Below are 25,369 nucleotides of genomic sequence, written 5' to 3'. Positions count from 1 at the left end.
CTGTAATGTAAAGCTGAAAACATCTTTCCATACAACATGAGGCAGACTCTGAAAACAGAGCTCCAAGATTTTAGATGCTCATTGAAACCAGACAGCTCTGAAAACTGACCCTTTATCTCCAGGCATATATAGCTTTGCATGCCTCTCAGAAGAATTTAGCACTTTGTTTTCTACTTTGGTAACCCATACCTGCATACATGATGAAGAAAATAGGTATATTCATTCATTAGAATGAGAATATGTATGTACTGCTTACAGTAACTGCCTACCTAAATTTTCAATTAATCTCTTGGGTAGATGACAAAAATATGAATCCAGTTTCCTCACAGAATGGCTGGGTTGGAAGGGACATCAAGCATCACGAAGCTCCAAACCCCTCCCCGCCACCAACCTCCACATTTGATAGCAGCTCAGGCTGCCCAGGGCCCCATCCAACCTGGTCTTGAACACCTCCAGGGATGGACGGGGCATCCACAGCCCCTTTGGGCAGCTGTTCCAGCATCTCACCACTCTCTTGGTAAAGAACAATATCTGTTTCACATCATAAATATCCCAGAAGGTACTAAAATTTCACTCCGGGATTGTGAAAGAACAGGTTCACTCACCTTGTACACTCCATATCCTCAGGCCAAGAGACTCCAAACATCTCCATGAGTTTGGAGCATTCACTGTACGCTCTTTGACAGAGCCTGCGACATGGCAAAGTGACACGGCCATACTCCATGCACACGGGAGCGTAGAGGGCACAAAGAAATGGTCGAAAATCTCTGGAACATTCCAAATTCACCATCGGATGAAATGGCTGCAAAAGAAAGGGGAGAATTCAGGAGATTCAGATAGCAGTTTTATAGACCACGTCATCAGGAAGCTGTACGTTGATTCATGAGGTGTTAGGGCTTTCACAACCACAACCATAACCTTCTTTCCCTGAACAATGCCTCTCGGAGGATGTGCTCATCATATCACAGCACTTATGTTTTTTAGGAAGACAGGCAATCAAAAAGCCTGGGGACAAGAGCAAAGACTCACAAGGGACACTTACAAATGCAATCTGCACCAAAATCAATGGGAATCTGATAGCTAAACACCTCTGAGGATTCAAGCTTAGGCTAATATTCTCCAATAACCATCATACAAACTTCTTTACATTGTATGTTTAAATGACAGAGGTACCGTGAATTGTTAGCTGCTTATTTAGAAGGATAACATGAAGAACTCACATCCAACTGATGAGATCCCAATCTGAGAAATACTGGATAATGCAAAACCCCTTCACAGAACAGAAATAAAACAGTGTGATTTTATAAAACACGATTTACTGATTAGATCAGCTGAAAATCATCTATTTCTTCCATTATTTCCAGGAGGGTTAGGCTCTTCGTTTTGATTGTTTCTCCAAAATGCGAACACAGGACAACTTCCATTACATTCTTTCCTCATCATCTTGTCTTCTATTAAAATCTCACTTCTATCAGCAGGGCATATCTGCAGGCAGAAAACAACCCCAACGTGTGTGCTCCCTCAGTCACACACACTCACAGGCATCAAGAATACAGCTGAGCACAGTGAAGCTACAGCAAGTATATCTGTCTTTACCTAACCAGAAAGCATCGGGAAATGAAAGCTTGAACAAAACTAATCAGAGAAATAAGGGGTATCTTATGCTACTTCTTGTCTGCTAACAGGTTCAAGTAGCAGAGATAATGGTGAGAGCTCCTTGGAAGCACTGAGGGAAAATCTATCGCAATTAGCCAACGTGCAGCTGTAATTAAGCATTTTGAAAGGTGAAATATAAGGAAAGAAACAGAGCAGGGATTCACAGAATAATGAAAATCGATGCATGTTGATAAACTGTGCCACCTCCTTACTATCACATGGCCCTTCTTACTGTTATTACTAACACCCTCAAATTCCAGGTTCTGGTAAGTGCTCTAATACTCTCCTCTGACACAAATTCCACAACAATAAGATATTGCAGAGCTTTCTCTTTTTCTATTACCCCACCTTCATTAAAAGACCTGTTTGGTTTTGGCTGACACGCATGAAATTCTACCATTTAAAAAGATCACAGAACTATAGAATGGTCTGGGTTGAAAAGGACCACAATGACCATCTGGTTCCAACCCCCTGCTGTGTGCAGGGTCACCAACCAGCAGCCCAGACTGCCCAGAGCCGCATCCAGCCTGGCCTTGAATGCCTGCAGGGATGGGGCATCCACAGCCTCCTTGGGCAACCTGTTCCAGTGCGTCACCACCCTCTGGGTGAAAAAATTCCTTCTCATATCCAACCTGAACCTTTCCTGTCTCAGTTTCAAACCATTCCCTCCTGTCCTGTCATTATCAGACTATCTTAAGGTGGGGACATCCACGTGCACCTGGACAGTCTGACACAAGATCCGTCCCCTGATGGGCACAGCAGACAGCATGCAGGCTCCGTGCAGAAACTTGCTCCCATCAGGCAGCTGGAAGTTGGGTAGAAGACACTAGAACATCTGAAATAACACTGATATAATTGAATCTCCACTGGCAAAGTTCCTTGTGCCCTAGAGGGTACTTTAGCTGTGCTTAAGGTTCTTTATCGCTGCAAAGAACAAGTCTGGTTTTGAGTACGGTCTTGGCAATCTCCTCAAAAGACAGTACAGACAAACTAAGGCCAAGCAAGATGAATGAAATCTACTTAAATAGGTATAATTTAATTGGACTGCTCCACTGCAGCTGGCTGTAGGTTTCTCAGCAGCTCCAGATCTCTCTCATACCATCCTGTCTGTAAGCAGCCTAACTCTAAAATGATCTTACTCCTTCTTTGCAGCTCCCAGGATGAAAAGTCATTTCCAGACTAAAGATTATGTTTTTCACTGTTAAAAATAAAGCCATGAAGATTAAGAGACATTTTTAATGTGATCTTGCCCAAGGAAGCAGTGCAAGTTGTAACATCCAGCCCTACCCCGCTTTGGTGCCTGACAAAAGGCTCTCTGTTCAAATGAGCCGAGCTTTTGAAGAATGCACGTGGAACGACTCAACACACAGAGCAAAATGGAAGAGGAGATGCAAAAGCCAAACAAATCTCAGCAGTTCAGGCCAAGCCCAGGGAAATCCAAGAAAGTGAAGAAATTAATGTTTAAGATGAGATGAACACTTGTGCTGCTCCTGAAGGCACTTAAGCATTTAAAATATGCCAGGTCACATAAGTGAGCAGCACAGTTGAAGCTGCACACTCAGTGGCCCTTCTAACTCTGAGAAAAACCTTTGTGACCACACAGATTCCCTCTAGCCCCATGATAACAACAGCACTCCCAGCCGGGCTGCTTTCAGATTGAGTCAGCGCTTGCATCCCTTCTGTGCACTGCCATGCAGGTGTTGTGTATCAGGTAACATGCCACATTCACGTATCACTGCTTTCCTCAGAGCAGCCCAACTTGCACTACAACCTTATCTATCTCTTCTTTCCCTCCTTCCCAGAATTCTCTTTGCAAAGTTGCTTTAAGAAATACCCCAACTCCATCGGAGCGGCCCCAGCTCCTTCCCTCCCTACAGCTCCCACCTGCTGAAAGGACAAACCCTGCCAATGCTCTAATGGCCATCTCCCACCTTTCTTCTTTTGTTTTTCAGGAGGAGATGAAGGGCAAAGCAGAGCCACAAAGACAGGTGTCAGTTTTTCCTCCAAAATTTATATATTTAGCAAATTCTCACTTGTGCTTACAAAGCAAGAGCATCAATGGCAGCTCTAACTGCATCCCAGAGCTGTGGCACAGTTTCAGGTCTCTCTCATTACTGAGGGATAATAACCCACTCTACCCTCCATTTTACACAGCAGTAGCCATTGAGCTGCCTTGCTGGGAAGCTGGAAACAGAATTCTGCTGGCGACCTCTCGCCATTCTTTTTGGCTAGATGCTCCTTTCTCTCGGTGTAAAAACCAAACAGGAAGCATTCTCATAATGCACAGAAGGAAGAAGGGAAGTTTTCTCCCCCCAGGCTGGTGGGAAAGGAGCGATGCTCTGACTATCAATTACTGCTGCATCCTCTGGTGGAAGCAAGTGCCTCAGGGCGCATCCTGTCTCAGCCCAGCCACACGGCTGCTCCTTCTGGCCCATGCTGCCGGTTGTTTGAATTCAACTTGCTGTTTATTAGGAAAAGCCTTAAGCCGTATCTCAAAGCACCCAGGCAGCATTGCTTTCCAGGCCACGTCCCCAGGAGAATCACAGATGCTGCAGTTAGATTTCTGTCTTCAGATAACTGCTAGTTAGAGAGCAAACGTGCTATTGCCTCCTGCTTTCAGTAACTACACTTCTCATCCCGAGGAGCTGGCACGGCTCTGACAGCACAGCAGCTCCTGTGAATGCTCTCCCGAGACTGTTTCAGGCAGAATTGGTTTTCTTGAGATAGTGGCAATTTGTTCTCTGATGGTTCTGACCTGCACGCTCCTCAATCTCGCTGGGTTTCCCGGAGCATTTACCCTGCAGTCATGCTGGTACACAAATGTAACCTGACATTAGCAGTGAGCTGTTCTAAGTTGATGCTCTGAGCTGAACAATGGCTGCAGTGCTTAAACTGCTGATGCCAGCTTCAAGTGAGGTCCGGCTTCAGAGCCCTGACCAAACCTAACGGGTGCTTCCTAAAAACGAGAGGTGCACACAAACAGCACAGAGCAGCGGCATACAAGGAGCAGTGAGTGAGGGCATCTGCCTCTTCAGAAAGCACAGGGGATGTGACAAAAGCTCCTTCTCGTCCTTCATTTGTGCCTTGAGTTAGACAGCGCCCCATTGCCACGTAAGCGATGGCATCTGATGGGGATCATTTCTCAACCACAGGAGGAGCAAAGTAGGATAAAAGTAGTTAAAAGATGTTAAATGACATCTATCTCTGTCTGTATGACTAAAAGGCAAAGCCATCTGCTCTTGTTCTTTAAAGAGGTCTCCGCCTCATTTTAAATTCCAAAGTTCCTTTGGAAGACACTGAGAAGATGGCGTCCATCTGTCAAACTGCACTTTTCCTCAACGCGATCTTTACATTTGAAGAACTGACGGATGCAGATGGGTGGCCCTGGTAACAAATTCCATTCGCGAGAAGTGTTAGTTTTTATAAGACAGCTGAGACTGCTTGGACTTCCTCCTTCCTCTCCATATGCCTGCTGTGATGGGCTTGGGAGGATTCCAAGGTATTACAGAGAAATAAACACGCAGCCCTTTGGCCGGTATTTTAGGCACCATTAAGTTAAGACACTGTAAAGCACGCCTGCCCAGACAAACAAGAGACTACACAGCAGGAGTCGTAAGTCTTGACAGAAGCATCATTTTAATTTAAGTAACACATTTCTATATCCCGTGGTCAAAAAGACAACCTTTCAAGTATGAACCGAGCACGGCGGATGCTTTGACTACTGTCGAAACACACTCCAAGTGCTGCTGTCACTGTGGGAAGGAGAGAGATACCCATTAAGAGAAGTGGAACGTTAGCGATAACAACCTTTCCCTCAGCTCCGCCATCGCAGCCTGATCTGTGCGTCAGGGACCGGAGGACTATTTCTGCCAACTCGAGGGAGGTCTGTCTTCCTTGACGAGGAGTGAAGAGTATAAAAACCCACTGCTGGCACAGCGCTCAAAAACTTATCTTGCTTGAGTGAAGGAGGAAAAACATTTGGTGTGAAGATTTGTTAGAAGACTTGACACTATCTTGAGAGCACAGGATGGAGTCGGCAGCCAGATCAAGTTCTACAGAGCTTTAAAAAAGGGAATTTCTAAAAATAAGAAGTATGAGAAAAGATACGGTTAAGACGCAGCCAAGCTTCAAAACCCCCAGCAGTGTAGTTTTGCCTTTTTGATTTTCCTTCATCAGACAGAATGACAGCGTCTGCCACATAATAAACAACATAATGCCGCCCTGCAGGATAAAAGCAGACAAGTTGGATTTCTACAATATTACGTAAGGGATATTGAATACTTCTACTTTAGTCCCACACAGCCTTGATGGCTACTCCTTGTCCAACAGCAACAGTTTCTTACCCATCTAACACAGCAGAAAACCTAAGAGCTCAACATTACAAGGCAGTGCAAACCACTGGGATGAGAAAGGAGGGAAACTTATGTTTTCTTCATCCTGACAGATTAACAAGTGTGTCACCTCCCTTAGAATGTGTGCTGTGGAGCTGTCACTGTCAGTCTCCTGTATGACTGTGAATTAAGGACTAATTTAAGTTGTCATCTCAGACACTTCAGACTGCAGGTTCACAGCAAGCCTACGTTAATGGGCCCCTGCCCTTTCCCCTGCCACTAGCTTACTTCACATTGGTCTGGATTAAAGCCTGACTTAAACCATCCACAAAACTCACCCCAAAGCTACACGCACTGGCTTTGGAGCAGCAGCAGCGTAAACAGCCAGGACAAGATCCTGAATGATGTGACCTTTAAGTGTTGGAATCTAAATATTCTTCCTGTCGGCTCTGCACACAACTTTATAAGGTCAGTCAATTCATTTTGTCTAAGGTTTTTGCAGGCGTTGCATCCCAGTAAGCTTACAGTGAGTTTCAGCAAACACCCCTGCCACAATTCGACAGCCCTGGAGCCAGCCACATGCAGAATATATTACAAGCACACGTTTAAGCCAAACTCTTGAGTTTTAGAGCGTTAGCTGCACAAGACAGAAGACAAAGACTTCTTGCTAGGACAGAGAATGCACAATGGAGCTGCTAAAGGCCAGGAGCACAACCTTCTGCAGACAGAAGGCCTTAGGGGAAACACACAAATGAATTCAGGAAGCCATTTGCTGCTTCCCTGGAAGCCAGGCTGCTGGGAAAATGCGCTCACGAGCCAAACACCTGGTTTCACATATAAGAATTTAACAGCAGATTCATTGTGAATAACACTAAGGATTGAGCTGTGAACTCAGTGCTCTGTGAAAGCAGCAACTGCCATTCAAAATCCCTCACACCTCAGTTAGTGATGTTATAAGCAGCATCTCCTTGGGGATAGGTTACATGGCCACATTTTGCTCCTATGAAGGTCCACAATAAAGTAAGAACAGACCCTGCTGGGCACCTCTTCTATGAGGAAGGGTTGAGGGAAGTGAGCTTGTTCAGCTTAGAGAAGAGATGGCTCTGGGGAGACTTCATTGTGGCCTTGAAGGGAGTGTATAAACAGGAGGGGGAATGGCTGTATACAAGGGTGGACAGTGACAGGACAAGGGGGAATGATTTTAAACTGAGACAGGGGAGGTTTAGGTTGGATCTTAGGAGGAAGTTTTTCCCCCAGAGGGTGGTGACGCACTGGAACAGGTTGCCCAAGGAGGCTGTGGATGCCCCATCCCTGCAGGCATTCAAGGCCAGGCTGGATGTGGCTCTGGGCAGCCTGGGCTGCTGGTTGTGACCCTGCACACAGGCACATGCCCAGTTCAATAGAAGGAGAGATTTGCATCTTCAGGCCTCATAACAAGGGTATTCACAGAGCGTTACTTAAAACCCGTTGTCTACTACTTGTCAACTATTTCTCTCCTTCACGATTAATTTCCAGAAAGGCTACGCTATTAATCTAGTACAACACTAAGCCTGGTTTTGATGCAGATAATTGTAAAACTCAGCAGGTTGTTTCACGCACATGAATAATGCAGGGTGGATTTTATGGACAAACCCCACAGCCCTGCTGTCCCCTGCGTGCATTTATTAGCACAGGATCCAACTCAGATGAGGCTGCAACATCCCAGTGCCAGCAGAGCAGCAGCTTCTGCTCCATCTCAGCAAGCTCCTCCAGCTGAGCTGTTGGGTCACCCTCTCCCTCATACAGCAGCTCCACATCCTGAGCATATGGACTGAAAGGATTCATAGGGGATTCTTCTATGATTCTACAGAACAGCACGAGGGCTGCTAAATGGGCCTTTTGCTTCAGCACACTGTAAGATAGAAGGACCAAGGAACTCACAGTGTACTCTGAGATATTAAAACTGATTTCTGATCAAAATAGAAAGCTTAAGATAATTAGTTGCTGAATTTAATTTTAATAATTAACTACTTTTTTAGAAAACATAGCAGAGCGCAGCAGCTGCAAATTAAAATGGAAGATTCTTTAGGGGATGCAGCCCCTCCCTATTCAGCGCTGTGTTAATGAGGTCACAAATGAACTCCACAGGGGAGGACAGGGAAGGAGAATTAAAAACACTAATTGCACTCGCACAATCTTCTACTGGACAAAAAGCTGGTACAAAAAAGCATCCAAACGACCAGTTTGGAAAGACTCAACAGAACTCTCAAATGAAGAAGCAAACCAAGCTCCTGAAGTTGGTTTTCCTTCCTTGCAGTTAATAATTCACAAGATAAATATTTGACAGGAATTCCCACAGTGCCTCTGCTTATTTGTTTCGGCGGCATCCTAAAAAGCGCGCTCGCTTCTTTTTAAAGACATTAAACAATGTTTTGCCCTCAAAGGTTCAGGTGTTTCTTCATAGCAAGGACAGAAGTTTGTGCCCAGTTCTTTGTACCGCTGATGTACTTTTGGGATACGCTGCTGCTCCTGAGCTGCATGTCTTTGAAACACTACAGGCAAGCAGGGCAAGTCCCAGCACAATAGCGGGATTAACAAGAGACAGTGGGAGGAGAAAGGGGACACAGCTGGAAGGAAACAAGGGAAGAGAACAAGATTCTGTGGCTACACATGAGCCCCTGACACAGGGGTTTAGACCCGAACTCTTTGTCAGCTAAAGAAATAGAATGAAGAAAGGTAAATATCAGCAAGTGGCTGCTGGAAAAGTGCACCTTCCAAAGGTGTCTCTGCAACAGTAAATTACACACACACATGCTGGAAATGTATTCCATGTGTCAGGCTCTGCATGGAACACACTGCAGGGATGTTTGCAACTAAAGAACAGGCAGAATGGAGTAAGTGGGATCAAGCCATAAAAGAGAAGGTTAGATGAATAGGAAAGACTGCATTAAATTGCTTAGAGATGCGAACGATTGAGGCTGATGCATGAGACAAGAGGGGGTAAGTGTGTTTTTCCACTGATTGCCTGTTTGAATCATTGCCTACACTACAAAAATGCCTTTTATAAATAAATATATGCAAAAGGATGGGGAAAAAAAATGACTGGAGTGAAATCCAGATGTGGGGCTATGATGCAGGGAAGCCCCATTCAATTTGCCACAGCAGGGCTCACCTGGTAGCACTCAGAGCTGTCAGAAGGCATTTCTGCCCCATAGAACCACACAGAGTTCATAGGGCAGAGCAGGATTCACAGATCCCTTTGTCCCTTCAACCTCAAAAGAAGCAGGATAGGGACAGGAGAGCAGAGAGCAGCTTCTATTGTACGTGCATTTGTTAGTACCCTATGATGAGTTCTGCCCAGTAGCTTTGTGCTGGTTTCACTCATACTTGGCCCCTGCTGCCTCCCACTTCAGAATGAGACCTGGCACCACACAGATCAAAACCGACTCCTCTTTGATGGGCACAACAGGTTACAGAAGCGCAATCAGCCGTCCCTGCAGGAGAACAGCCAGCTGCGGGGCTCTTCTAGCCCTGCCTTCCATTCAGTCCCCCTTTCCCAAGTCCCCTCTGTGACCCTGGCTACCAACAGCAACCAGTCCCAAGTGGGAGGGGAACCGAAGCCCCAATTTTAAAAGCCTGGAAGCTTCTTCTCTGCAGACAAAAGCAACAGCCTCCCATTGTGTCAGAGAAAGTAACGGATGGATCCAAAGAATTAAGTTGCCTTTCTGTGATGCCACTGAATTAAGGTAAATCAACGCAACAAGAAAAATTTGCCTGTGATTTCAAAAGGAAGGATAGGGAAAATATCTGGGCATTGTTCAGAGTCTGAAGGTGTGTCAGCATTGTAGCTGCTGGATTCTGTAGAAGCGCAGCTGGAGGAAAAACTTCAGTTCAGACCCATACTCATAGAATGGCCTGGGTTGAAAAGGACCACAATGACCATCTGGTTCCAACCCCCTGCTGTGTGCAGGGTCACCAACCAGCAGCCCAGGCTGCCCAGAGCCACATCCAGCCTGGCCTTGAATGCCTGCAGGGATGGGGCATCCACAGCCTCCTTGGGCAACCTGTTCCAGTGCGTCACCACCCTCTGGGTGAAAAGCTTCCTCCTAAGATCCAACCTGAACCTGCCCTGTCTCAGTTTCAAACCATTCCCCCTTGTACCATCACTTCCATGCTCATGAACAGCCATTCATGAACATAAACAAGTTTACAAATTGGAAGCAACTTCCAGAAGCTACATTTCAGGCTTCTCCGGAGCACAAAGATGGACTGGAAGGAGCCTTCCTCCCTCGTTCACATTCAAATGAGCCGATCCTTTGTGCTTCCATTCTCCCCACTCCTCTTTTCAAATTTCCTTCCCCGTTGCTATGGGTACCCGGCCGCCGACAGGCGAGAACGAGAGAGCGGAGGGGGAGGCGGAGGGCGGCAGATGCAGCCTTTGTCACGGCGGGGCCGGGGGCACGGCGTGGGGAGCTGCTGGGACGGCACTCACTGCGGTACCGAGGCGGCCGGGCGAACCGGTGTGTCCTGTGATGGAAGAGACAACGGCAGGATGCGGATGGAGCGGGTCTCCAAAGGTCGCAATGGCCACGTGGAGGTTCTCACATGTATCCACCTCCTCCACCTTCACCTTTCCTACACTGTTTCCTTCAGTAAATACATTCTTTCCAACGACATATCACCAACCCGTTACTGTGTTGCAAGCCTACAACGTTGGTAGATCGAAGTATAAACTCAATTCACCAGCACTGCTTTCCTGTATCATTAAAGATGGTTTGCAGCCCAGGAACATTTCCCTCCTTCACTTTGTGCTGCACCAGAGCAGTTTCTCTCCAGAAGTCACAAACCCTTCATAGAACCATAGAACGGCCTGGGTTGAAAAGGACCGCAATGCTCATCTTGTTTCTTTAGCATTTATTTTATTCTCCTATGGGTCTGCTGTGGCTTTCCTTTAGAATCCAATTGTCATACAGTTGGAATGAACACCATCAAATGGAGAAAATAAGAAGAAAAGCATCACTTACAAGTGACCAGTGAAACAAGTGAAACACTATCACCAAACCACATACCTACCTTGGCAGAAGTCCGCAATTACTTTTAACCATTGCCACCTTCTTGCAGGAAAAATGCATTGTAGAAGAATGAGTCAAAAGGACAGAAAACCCAAGAGCTTTCAACGTAGACTTGAGATGGCTAAAGAACCCCAGTGTCAAAGAATGTGAAGGGGGAATGGAAAGAGCTCCTAGGAACTCAGACAGAAGCGATGGTTCAGTTCTAGAGGGGGCACTGTTAAACCTCTGCCCCATGAGGGATGGAGTCCAACACATGCAGAACACAAGGCAGCTAATGCAGGGCTAATGCACCACACATACAGAATCACAAGGTTGGAAAGGACCTATAAGATCATCTAGTCCAACCGTCCTCCCTCCACCATACCTACAGAAAACCCCTAAACCATATCTCCTAGCTCCCTACCCAGATGCTTCTTGAACACAGACCTCCTTGTCTGAGCTGCACATATTACTAGATGTAAGGCTAAGTCTTGTCACTAACAACTACTAACCCGTACTATTACAGCATACCATACAAACATGGGTTTTGTTCCATTAGAGGCAAGTGCCATGGGATCAGCTGGTAGATTTTGATTAAGAAAAATGGATGGCTACACTTGGAGAGAGGTGATGAATGAAAAGACCAACATTCCCTTTACGTTCTGGCACAGCTCTCTTTTGTTTGAGTTTATACTTGTAGATACAAAGCTACAACTGAAGACAAAATACACTGTCGTTTAACTACCCAAACTAAATTCATGTGTTCTGCCCTTCCTGATAATTCCTCTTTAAGCTCCACCAGATGCTACAGAATTATTAGCCACAACGGAGAGCCATCTGCCTTCACGACCCTGCAACAAGCCCACTGTGAATACATGTTGATTAAGATGTAGATCATTCACTTTAAACTGGATCATTACGTGAAAGTAATGCTATTTTACAATATGCTTCTATTCAACTATCAAGGCTAAACTTTGTTTCCATATTTTTGCTTGGATCGTTGTTCAGAATTCATCGTTAAGGAAACATGAAGATGGGGAGAGCTCATCTGCCACACGCAAGCAGCACTTTATCAGTGGAACAACAACAACTCTTTATTTTTCTCTCTATTAGTCCAGATTTGGAAAATAATCACGCGGCATTTTGTTCTCATTAACAAACATGAAAGCCTAGAAAACTTCATTTCTGAAATTATTCTCTGGAGAAAGCCTGTTAGCCAGGCAAAGAAAGGAAGGGTTGGTAACACCTGCTGCCCGGCTCTGCTGTGTGAGCATCAATCACAGACCAATCAACTGCACTGCAGAAGCTTTAACCCTCGTACTAAAGGAAGTACTCCCTGGTACTCTGTTCATGCTGCTCTGTGAAACACAGCACTGCAAAACCTCCATCTCTTGCCTGAATAATGAAATCTACTCCTGGATATTACTCAGGATATGACATCCCTGGCAGTGTTCAAGAAGCATCTGGATAGGGAGCTAGGAGATATGGTTTAGGGGTTTCCTGTAGGTATGGTGAAGGGAGGATGGTTGGACTAGATGATCTTATAGGTCCTTTCCAACCTTGTGATTCTATGATTCTGCTGGTGTCCAAGTTCCTAAAACCCAAAGGACTTCTATCCAAACACACGCTCTGCCTGCACTCTGCAAGGTCATCTTTGAGACTCAACATTCTTGCTTAACAATACAGTAAGCTAAAATTACATGGCTATTTCTAAGGTAAAAATCTAGAGTAGGAAAATCTACAGTTAATGAAAGAGTCGGGTTTCATGAACTGCTGCACAGCTTGCCTTCTTATGATCATGCACAACTCCATTGTTCTGTAGGCATCATAATCTTACACACTAAAGAGAAGATTAATCCTTTCTGCAAATTAAAGTCTAAGATTAGGATGCTTACACAACAGTCGCTAATTAAAATCTACTTTTCCATTAGCTTTGCATTCTTATACTTCTCCATGTTTGGAGTGCAGAGCTGAAGACAAAAGAAAGCTAATGAAAAACGCTGAGATTTAGGAGGGGAGAGCACACAGGCAAGGCAAAAGAAAATAAGGAATAAAGATGGAGTTCAGGGGGGAAGATGTTAAGGATCTTCCATCCTATATTCATCCTATTCAACCAGCAGCCCAGGCTGCCCAGAGCCACATCCAGCCTGGCCTTGAATGCCTGCAGGGATGGGGCATCCACAGCCTCCTTGGGCAACCTGTGAACAGTGCGTCACCACCCTCTGGGTGAAAAACTTCCTCCTAAGATCCAACCTGAACCTGCCCTGTCTCAGTTTCAAACCATTCCCCTTTGTCCTACCACTGTCCACTCCTGTAAGGAGCGATTCCCCCTCCTGTTTATATGCTCTCTTCAATTACTGGAAGGCCACAACAAGGTGTCCCCAGAGCCTTCTCTTCTCCAAGCTAAACAGGTCCAGTTCCCTCCACCTCTCCTCATAGGAGTGGTGCTCCAGCCCTTTGATCATCTTAGTGGCCTCCTCTGGACCTGCTGCAAGAGCTCCATGTCCTTCCTGTACTGGGGACCCCAGTATTCTTCTCAGTGCTGCTTAGTGGGAAATAAAATTCACTCTGAAATGCAAGAAGAGAAACAGGGCAGCACTAACTCTCAGCTTCAGAGCAGGCAGCCATCAGGCACATATATAACGTCAGTGAATTCTGCACGCTTCTCTATGGCTCTTATGAAAGTCAAACACTGAGAGACAATAGCTCTTGTCGAGACCAAATTCCAGCTGCCTGAATTCTGTAGTAATGTATGTCTGATAGAAAAACTACTTGAGAAATACAATGAATCACTGAAAACTTGATATACTGGAAGAATGCTCCCTCCTATCCCAGGTGCTGAGCAGGATGAGAACACAGCCAGCCACTACTGTTCATTCCACTTGAGGTGTTCTTGGGATCTATTTTTCAAAGGTGAAAAAAAAAGCCAACAAAAAAACACGATTTCTAGGACTCCAAATGTCATCATGGTGAAGAGACACAAAGAAAAAACCCAAATAAAAAACAATACTGCCACAAAAACCCCTTTGTGATACAAACAGAAATGCAGCCAGCAAGGGCATGCGAATCTTGTGGCAGCCTCTGCTCAGCATTATTGCTCTGCCCTTCTGACTACCTCCCTCACACTGCAGACAAGTGAATCAGCTGCAGAGTATTGCTATTTCTCCATTTCCCCCTTGCACCTCTCACCCACACACCAGTGAGCCTGGCTATAATGCATCCCTAAGCTACCCCTACTGCTGCTTTTTTGATATGCAAAACTGGAATGGAAGTTGTGAGAGAGCACAAAGTAACAGCGTGTTATCTGCTCTGCCCAGATGGTGACTGCATCGTTGCACTTCTGGAGCATTCCACATCCAGTATAATCCCAGAAGACAAAGCTTCTGCACACAGCCATAGGGGCCCATTTAGGCCTCATCTCTATCTGCTTCCATCCTTTAAAGCCTCTTTAATCCCTAGGAGTATCTGTGAGGTCTCGCTAAAATCAGGCTAAGGAGAAGGAAGCGCTGGTGGTGAATTTAACTGCACAGTGGCTGGCAATCATCACATTCAATTGCTTCTTTTCATTGCTAACAAACATTCCCAACTTCCAAATTACCAACGGTTTCATGCTCTCCATTAAAAAAGTGACCACCAAAAAAAACTGTGTTAACGCAGCTAAAAAAAAATACAGCTTACTATTCTATAGTATCATTACAATACAGCAGTCAGACTGTGCTGGATAACTACTGGAAGAAAATCACTGCCTTACAGATTACAGAATGCTGTCAGAACACCTTACACGGCAGCACAGAGCAGACAAGGAAGGGCTGCATGGAGCCCTGCCGTGCAGTACTGTGGGGCAGGACAGCTCCCAACACACACCATCATCTCCTCTCCATCCCCTGTAATGCTGCAATAGAACAAGAGTCCGTGGAGTGACTTAATCTTTATTCTAATTAAGGAATCAGATTAGCATAAAGACTTCAAAAGGAAAGGTATTGATTTTTGTGTTTATTTAAGAAGTATCCGTAAGGTTTGAAAGGATCCTCCAAAGGGCAACCGATGGCAAGGGAAGAAAAGTATGATGAAAGTATCATAGACAACAGTTGTTACTGTAGTAGAAGTCCTTGTAAACTCTGATTATAGAAAGCAAGAAACAAAACAACAAAACGCGGCACCTAAAGAGTAAAGGAATTCCAGCACTGGCAGAATGTAGTGCTATACAGAGCCACAATACTCAATACTCCATGCTAAGCCTAAGAATGGCTGTGGCATTCATTGTATCTGAATTGCTGCAACACAGTATTTCATTCAAGCTAATTTATGCTCTGAAGATGAGCTTTCAGTGAGAGATTGCGGAGAAGTAACTTTCAATTCTCAACTGTTTCATTCTCCTTAGCAGAAAGCTATTTTATGAAGATAAGGGCAATTACAACAGCAATTCTGGTTCAGCCTGTGCGGCCCCTATAACCTACTGCTCTACTTCCAGTAGTGGCTGTAAAGAGACCATTAGGGAAAGCAAAAGTGATATTTTGAACTTCACACAGCACCCCAGCTATCAGGGAATGACAGCATCACAGCCCACCACCATGAGGCTGCTCTATTATTTGCTGAATTATTCTAGCTGCCTGATTTCCCTTTTTGCTCCCTTACTGTTCTGACAGGCTTTCAGCTAAAATTTCAATGCACAAATCACTGTTAGTCAAGAAAACAAGCTGACCACCACACCACTAATGTGATGAATGTTCTTCCACCCAGTACACACTTATCACTTTCAATTTCCTCCACCATTCTGCATCTCAGCGCAGCTCAAATGTAATCAAGTTCTTCACAGTTCTCCATTCTAGTTTAGCTTTAATTCAGCCTGTTGATACTGTTGCTTATTTCCTATCTGACTTGTGGCCATGTAATTCTACCACCACTCAGCAACAACACAAACCCACTATCAGCACATCACAGAATCACAGAATGACCCGGGTTGGAAGGGACCTCAAGGATCATGTAGTTCCAACCCCCCTGCCTATAGCAGGGCCACCAAACATACACCTTCACTAGATCAGGTTGACCAGGGCCCCGTCCAACCTGGTCTTGAACACCTCCAAGGACGGGGCATCCACAACCTCCCTGGGCAGCCTGTTCCAGGGTCTAACCACTCTCCTAGTGAAGAACTTCCCCCTAACATCCAACCTAAATCTTCCCTCTTTTAACTTAAAACCATTTCCCCATGTCCTGCTATTGTCAGCCCTTTCCAAGAGTTTACTCCCCTCCTGGGTGTAGGTTCCCTTCAGGTACTGAAAGGCTGCAATGAGGTCAACATCACTACAAGTCAGTCTCAAAAGGCCTCAATCCTCTTGGTTTCACCAGCTCCTTTAACATCCTAACTTCCAGTTTTCAGTAAGGAAATGAACTCTGTTAAAGTGTTAACAACTAGTGATACGCCATTTAAAACTTCCTTACCTTCCTTAAACTTCCTTTCCTTATATTTGATAGGCTGTTTGAAAGCAAGACATGCCTCACGTTCTATAAGCCCTTCAGTTCTATTTTCCATTACACAGAACAGCAAACAAGGAAACTCCTTAAGCACAGGCAACAGCAGCATAGGGAACAGACTGAAGTGAACTTGTAAGTCTTGTATAAACCACATCATAGAGAAAAAGAGAGAAAACACGTGGTTGAAGCCTCATCAGGAAACTTCTCCAAAGAAATGTTAGACAATATAAAGAGAATTTTATGTTATTATTTCTTTAAGGGAAAGTGATTAAGTGTAAATCCAAGACAGATTTGGGGAGATAATGGTAGCAGTAGTAAGGTACCATTGTAACACAGAGTGCAAGTAGAAAAGCTTCTCTGCCTGGATACGGAACAGAAACAGGTTAATTAAAGTGTCTAGAAGACAATAGATTTCCTTGTCGCTGAAGAAAGCAGAACTAATAAATCAGCCATTTCCATTATTTTCACGGTCTCATTGTTTCACACCAGATTTCAAGTAAGAAAAGGCCAAGTTCTACAAACTCAAAGTCTCCACAACTCCATTCTGCTCACACACCATTGCCCTGGCATTAATTTAGCTGGCAGACCATCCAAAATACACATTCTCGGATTAAACATTTAAAGTAACATATAACACATCCGGTCTATTTCATTCCATTTATACCAAAAAAGCAAATTTCGTAGTCATAGAATATTTTAGTACATATTAGAATACATGGTTTGCAAGCAGTGTTTGTTTCTATATTTAACCGTATGGATGTTTTTCATCTTTTAATTCTAATGTAAGTATCTTCTTCGCTCGTGTCACAAACCATCTGTCAAATTAAAGGCCAAAATCACATCCACTGATATAAAACATGTAGCCTTACCTCCATTGCTAACGCTGCTGTCTGCTGGTCATAGTGATTCAGAAGGTTAGGCATGAAGGTGGTGTTGTAAGGCAGATCCTGGCACATCCTCAGGATGATGGGCTCACAAGAAAATAAACTGTGCCCTCTTGTGCAGCCCACCAGAACATCCAATAGCCAAAAGCAGCACAACATCCAGCTCACAGCCATCCTTCCACGCTGTCAATGGGGCCGGTTCCTGAGCCCAGCCAGAAAACTCTTTCAGCTCTTCTCCTGCCTCTTGATTTTGCTTCAACAGCAGTATGTGCAGTCCTGGTGGAGGTTCTTCAATACTGGGAAGCTCTCAGTGTTCAGCATTGTTCGCTCAGTCCTGAAGATGACACATTTGAGACAGACCTATGAGGCATCCTGCTTGACCACCATGCATTAGGGTACGGTATTAGGATGTTTAGCCACATTCCCACACAATTGACTCCATCCTGGTAGAACAGCAGCCGGGTTACATTCTTCCTCTGTCAGGTGGCTTAAGACAAAAAGAAAACACAACAGAATTTATTAAAAACAGCTCTCTCATTGACTACAGTTTTAATTTCAAAAACACCAGCAGACAAGTTGCTTAAAAATTCTGGTGTACAAGACTAAAACTGGTCAGGGGATCCTCTAACCTTTGGTTCCAGACCTTCTGGTGGGAGAAAAGGAAAGGAGGCATGTTGTAAAACTCCACTTGAAAATGATGGTGGAAAGGCAAAAATCTATTTACCAGGAATAAAATACCTTTAGAGAACCCCTGCGCTTTAACTTACAACCACATGAGCACTACAAGCACTGACCACACTGAAACCAAGCTCCTTATGACTCAAGCTCCACCAGCACATTCTCAGCGATAGCATCTTTACTTGCACCGCCACGAAGCTTCTGCTGAATAACAAAACAAAAACAAAACAGTCACTGCCACCAATACACAAGTCCCAACCTGCACTACTGAGGACTTCTGCTCTGCCCAACAGGCTGCGCTCACACCTTAGTTAGCTGGGCTCACAGCTGTAGTTTTAGTCCAGCTGTTGCCAACTCTTATGGTCTCTAACCCATCTGAGACACACTCCTTGTATCTTGCACACCAGAAATCATCATTACAGCCACGTATCAGCCAGTAGACAGCATTCTGTGCCCATCCCTTTCTCCACACACTCCAAGAGATGGAATACGCACAGGTAGCTAAATAGTGCTGTTCTGCCAGCTTCACTCTGCCCATAGAGCCAAATTAAACAGCACTCATTCCCAGGGCTGGGCCCACATTTTCTCAGCACTAAGGGGCTGGAGTGGAACAAACAGAAGAGGGATTCAGCATATTGCATCCATCTGCTGCAGGAAAATGCTGCAACTGGAGGCTAAAGCTTGGAAAAAAGCTGACAGAGCCATAAAAGTCTTTTTTTCTTAGAGCAATTTTGTTTTACAGCGATGGATTTGTAATATCCAGTCTCCAGCCAAGTGCTTTTAAAAGAATTATGGTTCGTAATGAAAGGCAACAGAAATCTAGAAATACTGTTTGAACCAGGAAACCCAAAGTGCTACATCAGCATTCCCAGGTGGAGGCATCACAAATCAGAGCACAAATCAATCTAGAGCTTAATGATCTTCTTCTCAGATGGAGAATTCAGGGCTCGTCCCAAACAAGTCCAAAAGACAAAAGGTTTTCCTTTCTCCCTATGCAAACCTAGTGAGAGATACGAGTTAACCATCAGCCTTCTGCTGGTATCAGCTGGCCAAAAGAAGTTGTAGAGACGTACATGTGTTTACATGGGCCCATCTTATGGTCAGAATAATATGACCTCATAAACCTTGAGGGCTGGGCTAGATAATGTCTCCAGAGGTTCCTTCCAACCTCAACAATTCAATGCTTCTCTCTGAGATCGTGTGAGGTGATGGGTTTGGCTGCAGCTGTTCAAGGCAGGTTGGAAAAACAAACAGGCAAATAGTAAAAAGACCAAAGCGTTCAACACAACCGCATGAAATTCAGTTCATTGACAGCTCTCTCCCACAGGCTGCCTACTCTCTTTGCAGCTACTGACAGGAAATCCGTGTTGGAAGCCACACTTTAGAATGTAAAAGTACACAAAGAGTAAAATTGTTCCAAAGTACAGAAAAGGTAACACGACCAAAAATAAAGAGCTGGAAAGTGAACTAGCTGAACCCTAAGATAAGGAGCAGAATCAGCCAACACAGCTCAGATCAAAGTCTCTTCTTTCATAGCAAAGCAAGCATGGATGTAAGAGCAGCCAACACACTGAATTTAAAAGACTAAAATTCACCACAATATTTAAGATGTGCTGTATCTAACCACGCCTCATTGGCACCCAACTCCAAGCTCAAATGGCCTTGAAAAGCTTCATCCCTCCAACCCTGGAGAAATGGATGTTTCAAGACTTCGGGCACCGACTCAAGAATCACAGAATTGTAGGGGTTGGAAGGGACCTCTAGAGATCATCGAGTCCAACCCCCCTGCCAAAGCAGCTCCCTACACCATGTCACACAGGTAGGCGTCCAGGCGGGTCTTGAATATCTCCAGAGAAGGAGACTCCACCACCTCCCTGGGCAGCACTGTTCCAGTGCTCCATCACCCTCACTGTGAAAAGGAACTTCCTATGCTGTACTTTCATCCCATTACCCCTAGTCCTGTCCCCACGCATTACTGAAAAGAGACCAGCCTCACCACTATGGCTCCCACACCTCAGGTATTTTATAACCTGGATCAGTCCCCTCTCAGCCTTCTTTTCTCAAGGCTAAACAGACCCAGTTCCCTAAGTCTCTCCTCATAGGGGAGATGCTCCAGGCCTTCACCCCTTAGTGTCCCTCCGCTGGACTCTTTCCAAGAGATCCCTGTCTTTTTTTGTACTGGGGAGCCAGAACTGGACACAATATTCCAGATGAGGCCTCACCAGGCAGAGTAGAGGGGGAGGATCACCTCCTTCGACCTGCTGGACACTCTCTTTTTAATACACCCCAGGATGCCATTGGCTTTTTTGGCTATAAGGGCACACTGCTGGCTCATGATCAATCTGTGTCCACCAGGACGCCCAGGTCCCTCTCAGCAGAGCTCCTCTCCAGCAGCTCTTCCCCCAGCCTGTACTGGTGCATGCAATTATTTTCTACCCAGGTGCAAGACTCTACACTTGCTGGTTTTGTTAAACCTCATCTGGTTTCTTACTGCCCAGCTCTCCAGCCTGTCCAGGTCTCGCTGAATGGCAGCACAGCCTTCAGGCGTGTCAGCCAATCCTCCCAACTTTGTATCATCACAAACTTGCTGAGGGTGGTCACTATCCCCTCATCAAGGTTGTTGATGAAGATGTTGAACAAGACTGGACCCAGCACAGACCCCTGGGGGATTCTGGAAGAAGATTCCATCTAACAACTTCAGCTGAGTGAACTCACAGCAAGGATGAACTACTGCCCTGCTAGTGTGGATCCTATAATTCAGATGCCAACCCAGCAGCAATCAGAAGACAACAGCTCCTAAGAGAGGTGCTGAAGCAACATACACCAACCATCACACAGCACCATAAAGAAAACCTTCACTAGAGCCTGAAAAGAAAGTCTACAGAGCCTGGTCAGCTTCTTTCTTTGCCATCAAGGGGCATAAGTGAAATAGAGAAAAAAAGAGAAGCACGTTATTGCAACAGGAGGTGAACATATAGGTGACCTATTAATTGGTGAAGACAGATGAATGCTGAAACAAGAAATCTTCAGTGTTAAGATAATTTAATACCACAGATCTGTATGTTCTTTGTTAAGTCTCTGCATATGGAATCCTGTGGTTATTTTTATATGTAGATAAAAACAAAACAAAACACTTTTGGTGACACCCAAGTAGGGGGGTAGGAAGGCAGGCATTCCCTAAGGGGCTGCAAAAGAAACTGTGGGCAAAAGGGGAAGGAAATAACCCGTTTGTTAGTGTGGTTGCACAGTTATACATTATTTATAATCATGCAAAGCCATCTAATTCCTGCTGTAAAAGATACATTAAGACACGCGGGGAAGATAATGATAGTGAAAAGTCACGATGTGAAAGGATTGAATACCACATTTTCTCCCCCAAAATACATTTTGGAGTGAATAGAGAGGGCAGCAAAGGGGAGCAATGAGGGGTAAAATAAACCAGATCTTAGAAGGACACGCTGTAGGTGAACACGTTAATGGTTGTCCCTGCTGGAGATGTGAGACCATATAGGAAACTATAGATTTTCCCTGCACAAATGGGAGGATGAGGAGAAAACATCACCTTGGCCATTCCCCAGCCAGTTCTGAGCATGAAGATAGAAAAGCAAGCGGCACATTGCACACAAGCACGGGCAGTTTCCCCAAGCCATTCCCACCCACATGAAGGCACAAAAGCTGCATACATTATGCTCGTCACTCCATTTTAATTAGGCAGCGGGAAGGAAACTCCAGCACTGAGCTCCCCCTTGTTTCATTTGGGTTATAGGGATTAAGGGAGAAACACAGCGTAATCCCCACAACCTCTATTCCAATGAGGAAGCCACAAGGCACATGTGTTGCCACCTCTCCCCATGGTTTCTTTGGTCCCTGAGATCCAGAATCCATCCTTCCTGCCCTCAACCATTGGGACTGAACACCCATAAAATCATTCGGGTTGAAAAAGACCTCTCAGGTCTAAGCTCTCATCCTATCACTGGGAAAAGAGGTCAACCCTCACACTATTACGAGTGGACCTGTGGGGATCCAAGAGTCGGACGTGATGATGCTCAAGGTTCCCCTCTCATCCTATCACTAGTCAGCTGGGAAAAGAGGCCAACCCTCACACTATTATGAGTGGACCTGTGTGGATCCAAGTGTTGAATGTGATGATGTTTGGGGTTCTCTTCCATTTTTTGATATTACACTAATATGAGAAACAGTTTCAAACTAAAAGAGGGGAGATTTAGAAGGGATATAAGGGATTTTTACAGTAAGGATAGCGAAGCACTGTAACAAGCCACACAGAGAGGTGGTTCTGTGATTCTGTGGTGGATCAGGCTGGTCAGGCTGGATGAGCTGTGAGCACTGATGGAGCTGTGGTTATCCCTGTTCAGTGCAGGGAATGGGACCAAATGGCCTCTAAGGGTCCCTTCCAACTCATACCATTCTACGGTTCTACCCTTCTAGTGCCTCCCAGCCCGGGCTATTCTATCACCCTATGGTCGGGGTGCTGCAGGAGTGGAGGGGCAGCGAACAACCCATCTCCAGCGCCGGGATACTCCATCCATCCGCTCGGATCCTCGCCGTGTTTTCAAGGCAGAACGCATCCTCCCGGCACTGCCGCACTCAAGCAGCTCTCCCTCCTTCTGTCTCTCCGCTGCACCACAGGACGAGGCTCCACAGCCGGGAAGGGAAGAGGCAGGTGCCGTGGCCCCCATTGCTGCTCCTCAGGGCAGCGCTGAGAGAACCAAGGGCCGCCACCCTCGAAGCGGGGGATGAAGCAGCACCTCCCGACCCCGGGGGATGCGCAGCGCCAACGCAGCCCCTCAGCTCGTCCCTCCGCCTCATGGCAGCCCCCCCTACCGAGCGTCCCTGCCCTTTGCGAGCGATGGAAGGGCAGAAAACGCCGCATCCTCAACGAGAAACCCCAACCGCTCCGCCCAGCCCTGCAGCCCGTTGTTACCTCAGCGCCGGCTCCCAACGTTACCTCAGCGCCGGCTCCCGCCGTTTTACCTCAGCGCCGGCTCCCGCCGCTCGGCTCCGCTCGTTCCCTCCCTCAGGTGGCGGCCGCGCCTCCTCCCGCCCGACTCCGCCGCAACGCCCAACCCTGGCCCCGCCCACTCACCCCCTCGCGAACCAATCAGAGCGAAGTCAGGCTGGTTGCTAGGTAAAACACCCCCTCCCGCCCGTTGGAGGGATGTGATTGGCTGACGACCTCCCGGGCAGCGGTTGCCATAGCGGGAGGAGCAGGAGGTGCTGCTCGAGGGAGGGGAGGAGGCAAGTGAGCGTACGACACGGTGGGGGGTGGCTATGAAGGCAGTAGTGCGTAAATGAAGTGGGGTATGAGGGGATAAATGTTGTGGGGTGTGGTGATGCTCATAGTAGGGAGACACTGATGGGGGCTGCTGATGGGGGGTGTGATGCTTTTGGGTCCCAAAGTGCTCAGAAATTGTCATGTGTAAAGGGATGTGGGTGAAGAATTGGGGGGATGAGCACATCCAGAGGGGTGTTGTAATGGCGCCGTGTCCACTGGTCACTAATGGTGTCTCTTAGGGATCCATCTGGCAGCACGTGGCTTGGATGGATACACTCTCGGCTGGGTAAGGAGCTGGCTGGAGGGCTGGGCCCAGAGAGTGGTGGTAAATGGAGTTAAATCCAGTTGGAGACCAGTCATGAGTGGTGTTCCCCAGGGGTCTATTGGTGCTGGACCTGTCCTCTTCAACATCTTTATTGATGACTTGGATGAGGGCATTGAGTGCACCCTCAGTAAGTTTGCGGATGACACCAAATTGGCAGGGAGTGTGGATCTGCCTGAGGGTAGAGAGACCCTGCAGAGGGATCTGGATAGGATGGAGAGCTGGGCCGAAGCCAACGGGATGAGGTTCAACAAGACCAAATGCCGGGTTCTGCACTTTGGCCACAACAACCCCAGGCAGCGCTATATACTTGGGGCAGAGTGGCTGGAGGACTGTGTTGAGGAAACAGACCTGGGGGTATTGATTGATGCTCGGCTGAACATGAGCCGACAGTGTGCCCGGGTGGCCAAGAAGGCCAACGGCATCCTGGCTTGCATCAAAAACAGTGTTACTAGCAGGAACAGGGAGGTAATTGTCCCCCTGTACTCGGCATTGGTGCGGCTGCACCTTAAGAACTGTGTTCAGTTTTGGGCTCCTCACTGCAAGAAAGACATTGAGGCCCTGGAACCGTTCACAGGAGGGCTACGAAGCTGGTGAGGGGTCTGGAGCACAGGACGTATGAGGAGCGGCTGAGGGAGCTGGGATTGTTCAGCCTGGAGAAGAGAAGGCTCAGGGGAGACCTTCTAGCTCTCTATAACTTCCTGAGGGGAGGTTGTAGTGAGCTGGGGGTTGGCCTCTTCTCTCGTGTAGACATGATAGAACTAGAGGGAATGGTTTCAAGCTGTGTCAGGGGAGATTCAGGCTGAACATTAGGAAGTATTACTTCTCAGAAAGGGTAGTCAGGCATTGGAATGCACTGCCCAGGGAGGTGGTGGAGTCACCGACCATGGGAGTGTTCAAGAAACGTCTGGATGTTGTGTTGAGGAATATGATTTAGCTGAGAAGTATTGGTAATGGTTGGACTAGATGATCTTCTAGGTCTTTTCCAACCTTGATAATTCTGTGATTCTGTGATCTTGGGACCAGTGCTCTTCAACACCCTTATCAATGACATGGACGGTGGGATTCAGTGCACGCTCAGCACATTCACAGATGACACCTGGCAGATAGTGCAGTTAACACAGTAGTAATGAAGGATGCCATCCAGAGGGAGCTGGGCAAGCTCTAAAGGTGGGCCCACAAGAAGCTGATGGGGTTTAACGGGGCCATGTGCACATTGCACTTCAGTCAAGGAAGTCCCAGCTATGAGCACAGCCTTGCCAAAAAGGATTTATTGGTACTGGTGGATGGCAACTGTCCTCACAGCTCAGAAGGCCAGCTGTGTCCTGGGCTGCATCCAAAGCAGCGTGGCCAGTAGGGCAAGGGAGGTGATCCTGCCCTGTTAGGGTAGTGCTCTGTGCTATGAGGCCTTACCTGGAGTGCTGTGTCCAGGTATGGAGTCCTCAGTACAAGAGAGACATGGACCTCATGGAGTGTGTCCAGAAGAGAGCCACAGAAATGATCTCAGGGATGGAACACAGGACAGGTTGAGAGAGCTGGGGCTGTGCAGCCCAGTGAAGAGAAGGTGCTTGAGAGACCTAAAATTGGCCTTTTAATTGCTAGAGAGGGGCTGCAAGAAGTAAGGGGACAGGCTCTTTAGCAGGGTCTGTTTTGATAAAACGAGAATAAATGATTTCAAACTAAAAGAAGGGAGATTTAGATTG

General features: G+C 46.4%; 2 protein-coding genes across 8 annotated transcripts in view; one reads left to right on the top strand and one right to left on the bottom strand.

Moving 5' to 3' along the window:
- The window catches only part of FZD3 (frizzled class receptor 3), a 41,758-nt gene extending 18,601 nt beyond the window's left edge, over nucleotides 1–23,157 (bottom strand). Inside the window, exons 1-3 of one of the 3 annotated variants that reach the window (XM_015859824.2) lie at nucleotides 23,044–23,157; nucleotides 17,359–17,860; nucleotides 606–802 (exon numbers count right to left, since the gene is read on the bottom strand). In XM_015859824.2, the coding sequence (XP_015715310.1) occupies nucleotides 606–802; nucleotides 17,359–17,547 (386 nt within the window). In that variant the 5' untranslated portion in view covers nucleotides 17,548–17,860; nucleotides 23,044–23,157. Of the gene's footprint in view, nucleotides 1–605; nucleotides 803–17,358; nucleotides 17,861–22,993 lie in introns of all 3 variants that reach the window. The other 2 variants (XM_015859823.2, XM_015859822.2) reach the window with 2 other exon arrangements.
- Nucleotides 23,158–23,208: 51 nt separating this feature from the next.
- The window catches only part of FBXO16 (F-box protein 16), a 33,899-nt gene continuing 31,738 nt past the window's right edge, over nucleotides 23,209–25,369 (top strand). For 2 of the 5 annotated variants that reach the window (XM_032443765.1, XM_032443764.1), the window contains exon 1: nucleotides 23,555–23,630. In XM_032443765.1, the coding sequence (XP_032299656.1) occupies nucleotides 23,570–23,630 (61 nt within the window). In that variant the 5' untranslated portion in view covers nucleotides 23,555–23,569. Of the gene's footprint in view, nucleotides 23,312–23,554; nucleotides 23,631–25,369 lie in introns of those variants that run through there. The other 3 variants (XM_015859885.2, XM_015859887.2, XM_032443766.1) reach the window with 3 other exon arrangements.

Source organism: Coturnix japonica, chromosome 3 (assembly GCF_001577835.2).
Source record: "Coturnix japonica isolate 7356 chromosome 3, Coturnix japonica 2.1, whole genome shotgun sequence".
In the NCBI taxonomy this organism is placed as follows: Eukaryota; Metazoa; Chordata; class Aves; order Galliformes; family Phasianidae; genus Coturnix; species Coturnix japonica.
This window is presented reverse-complemented; position numbering and strand designations above follow the sequence as displayed.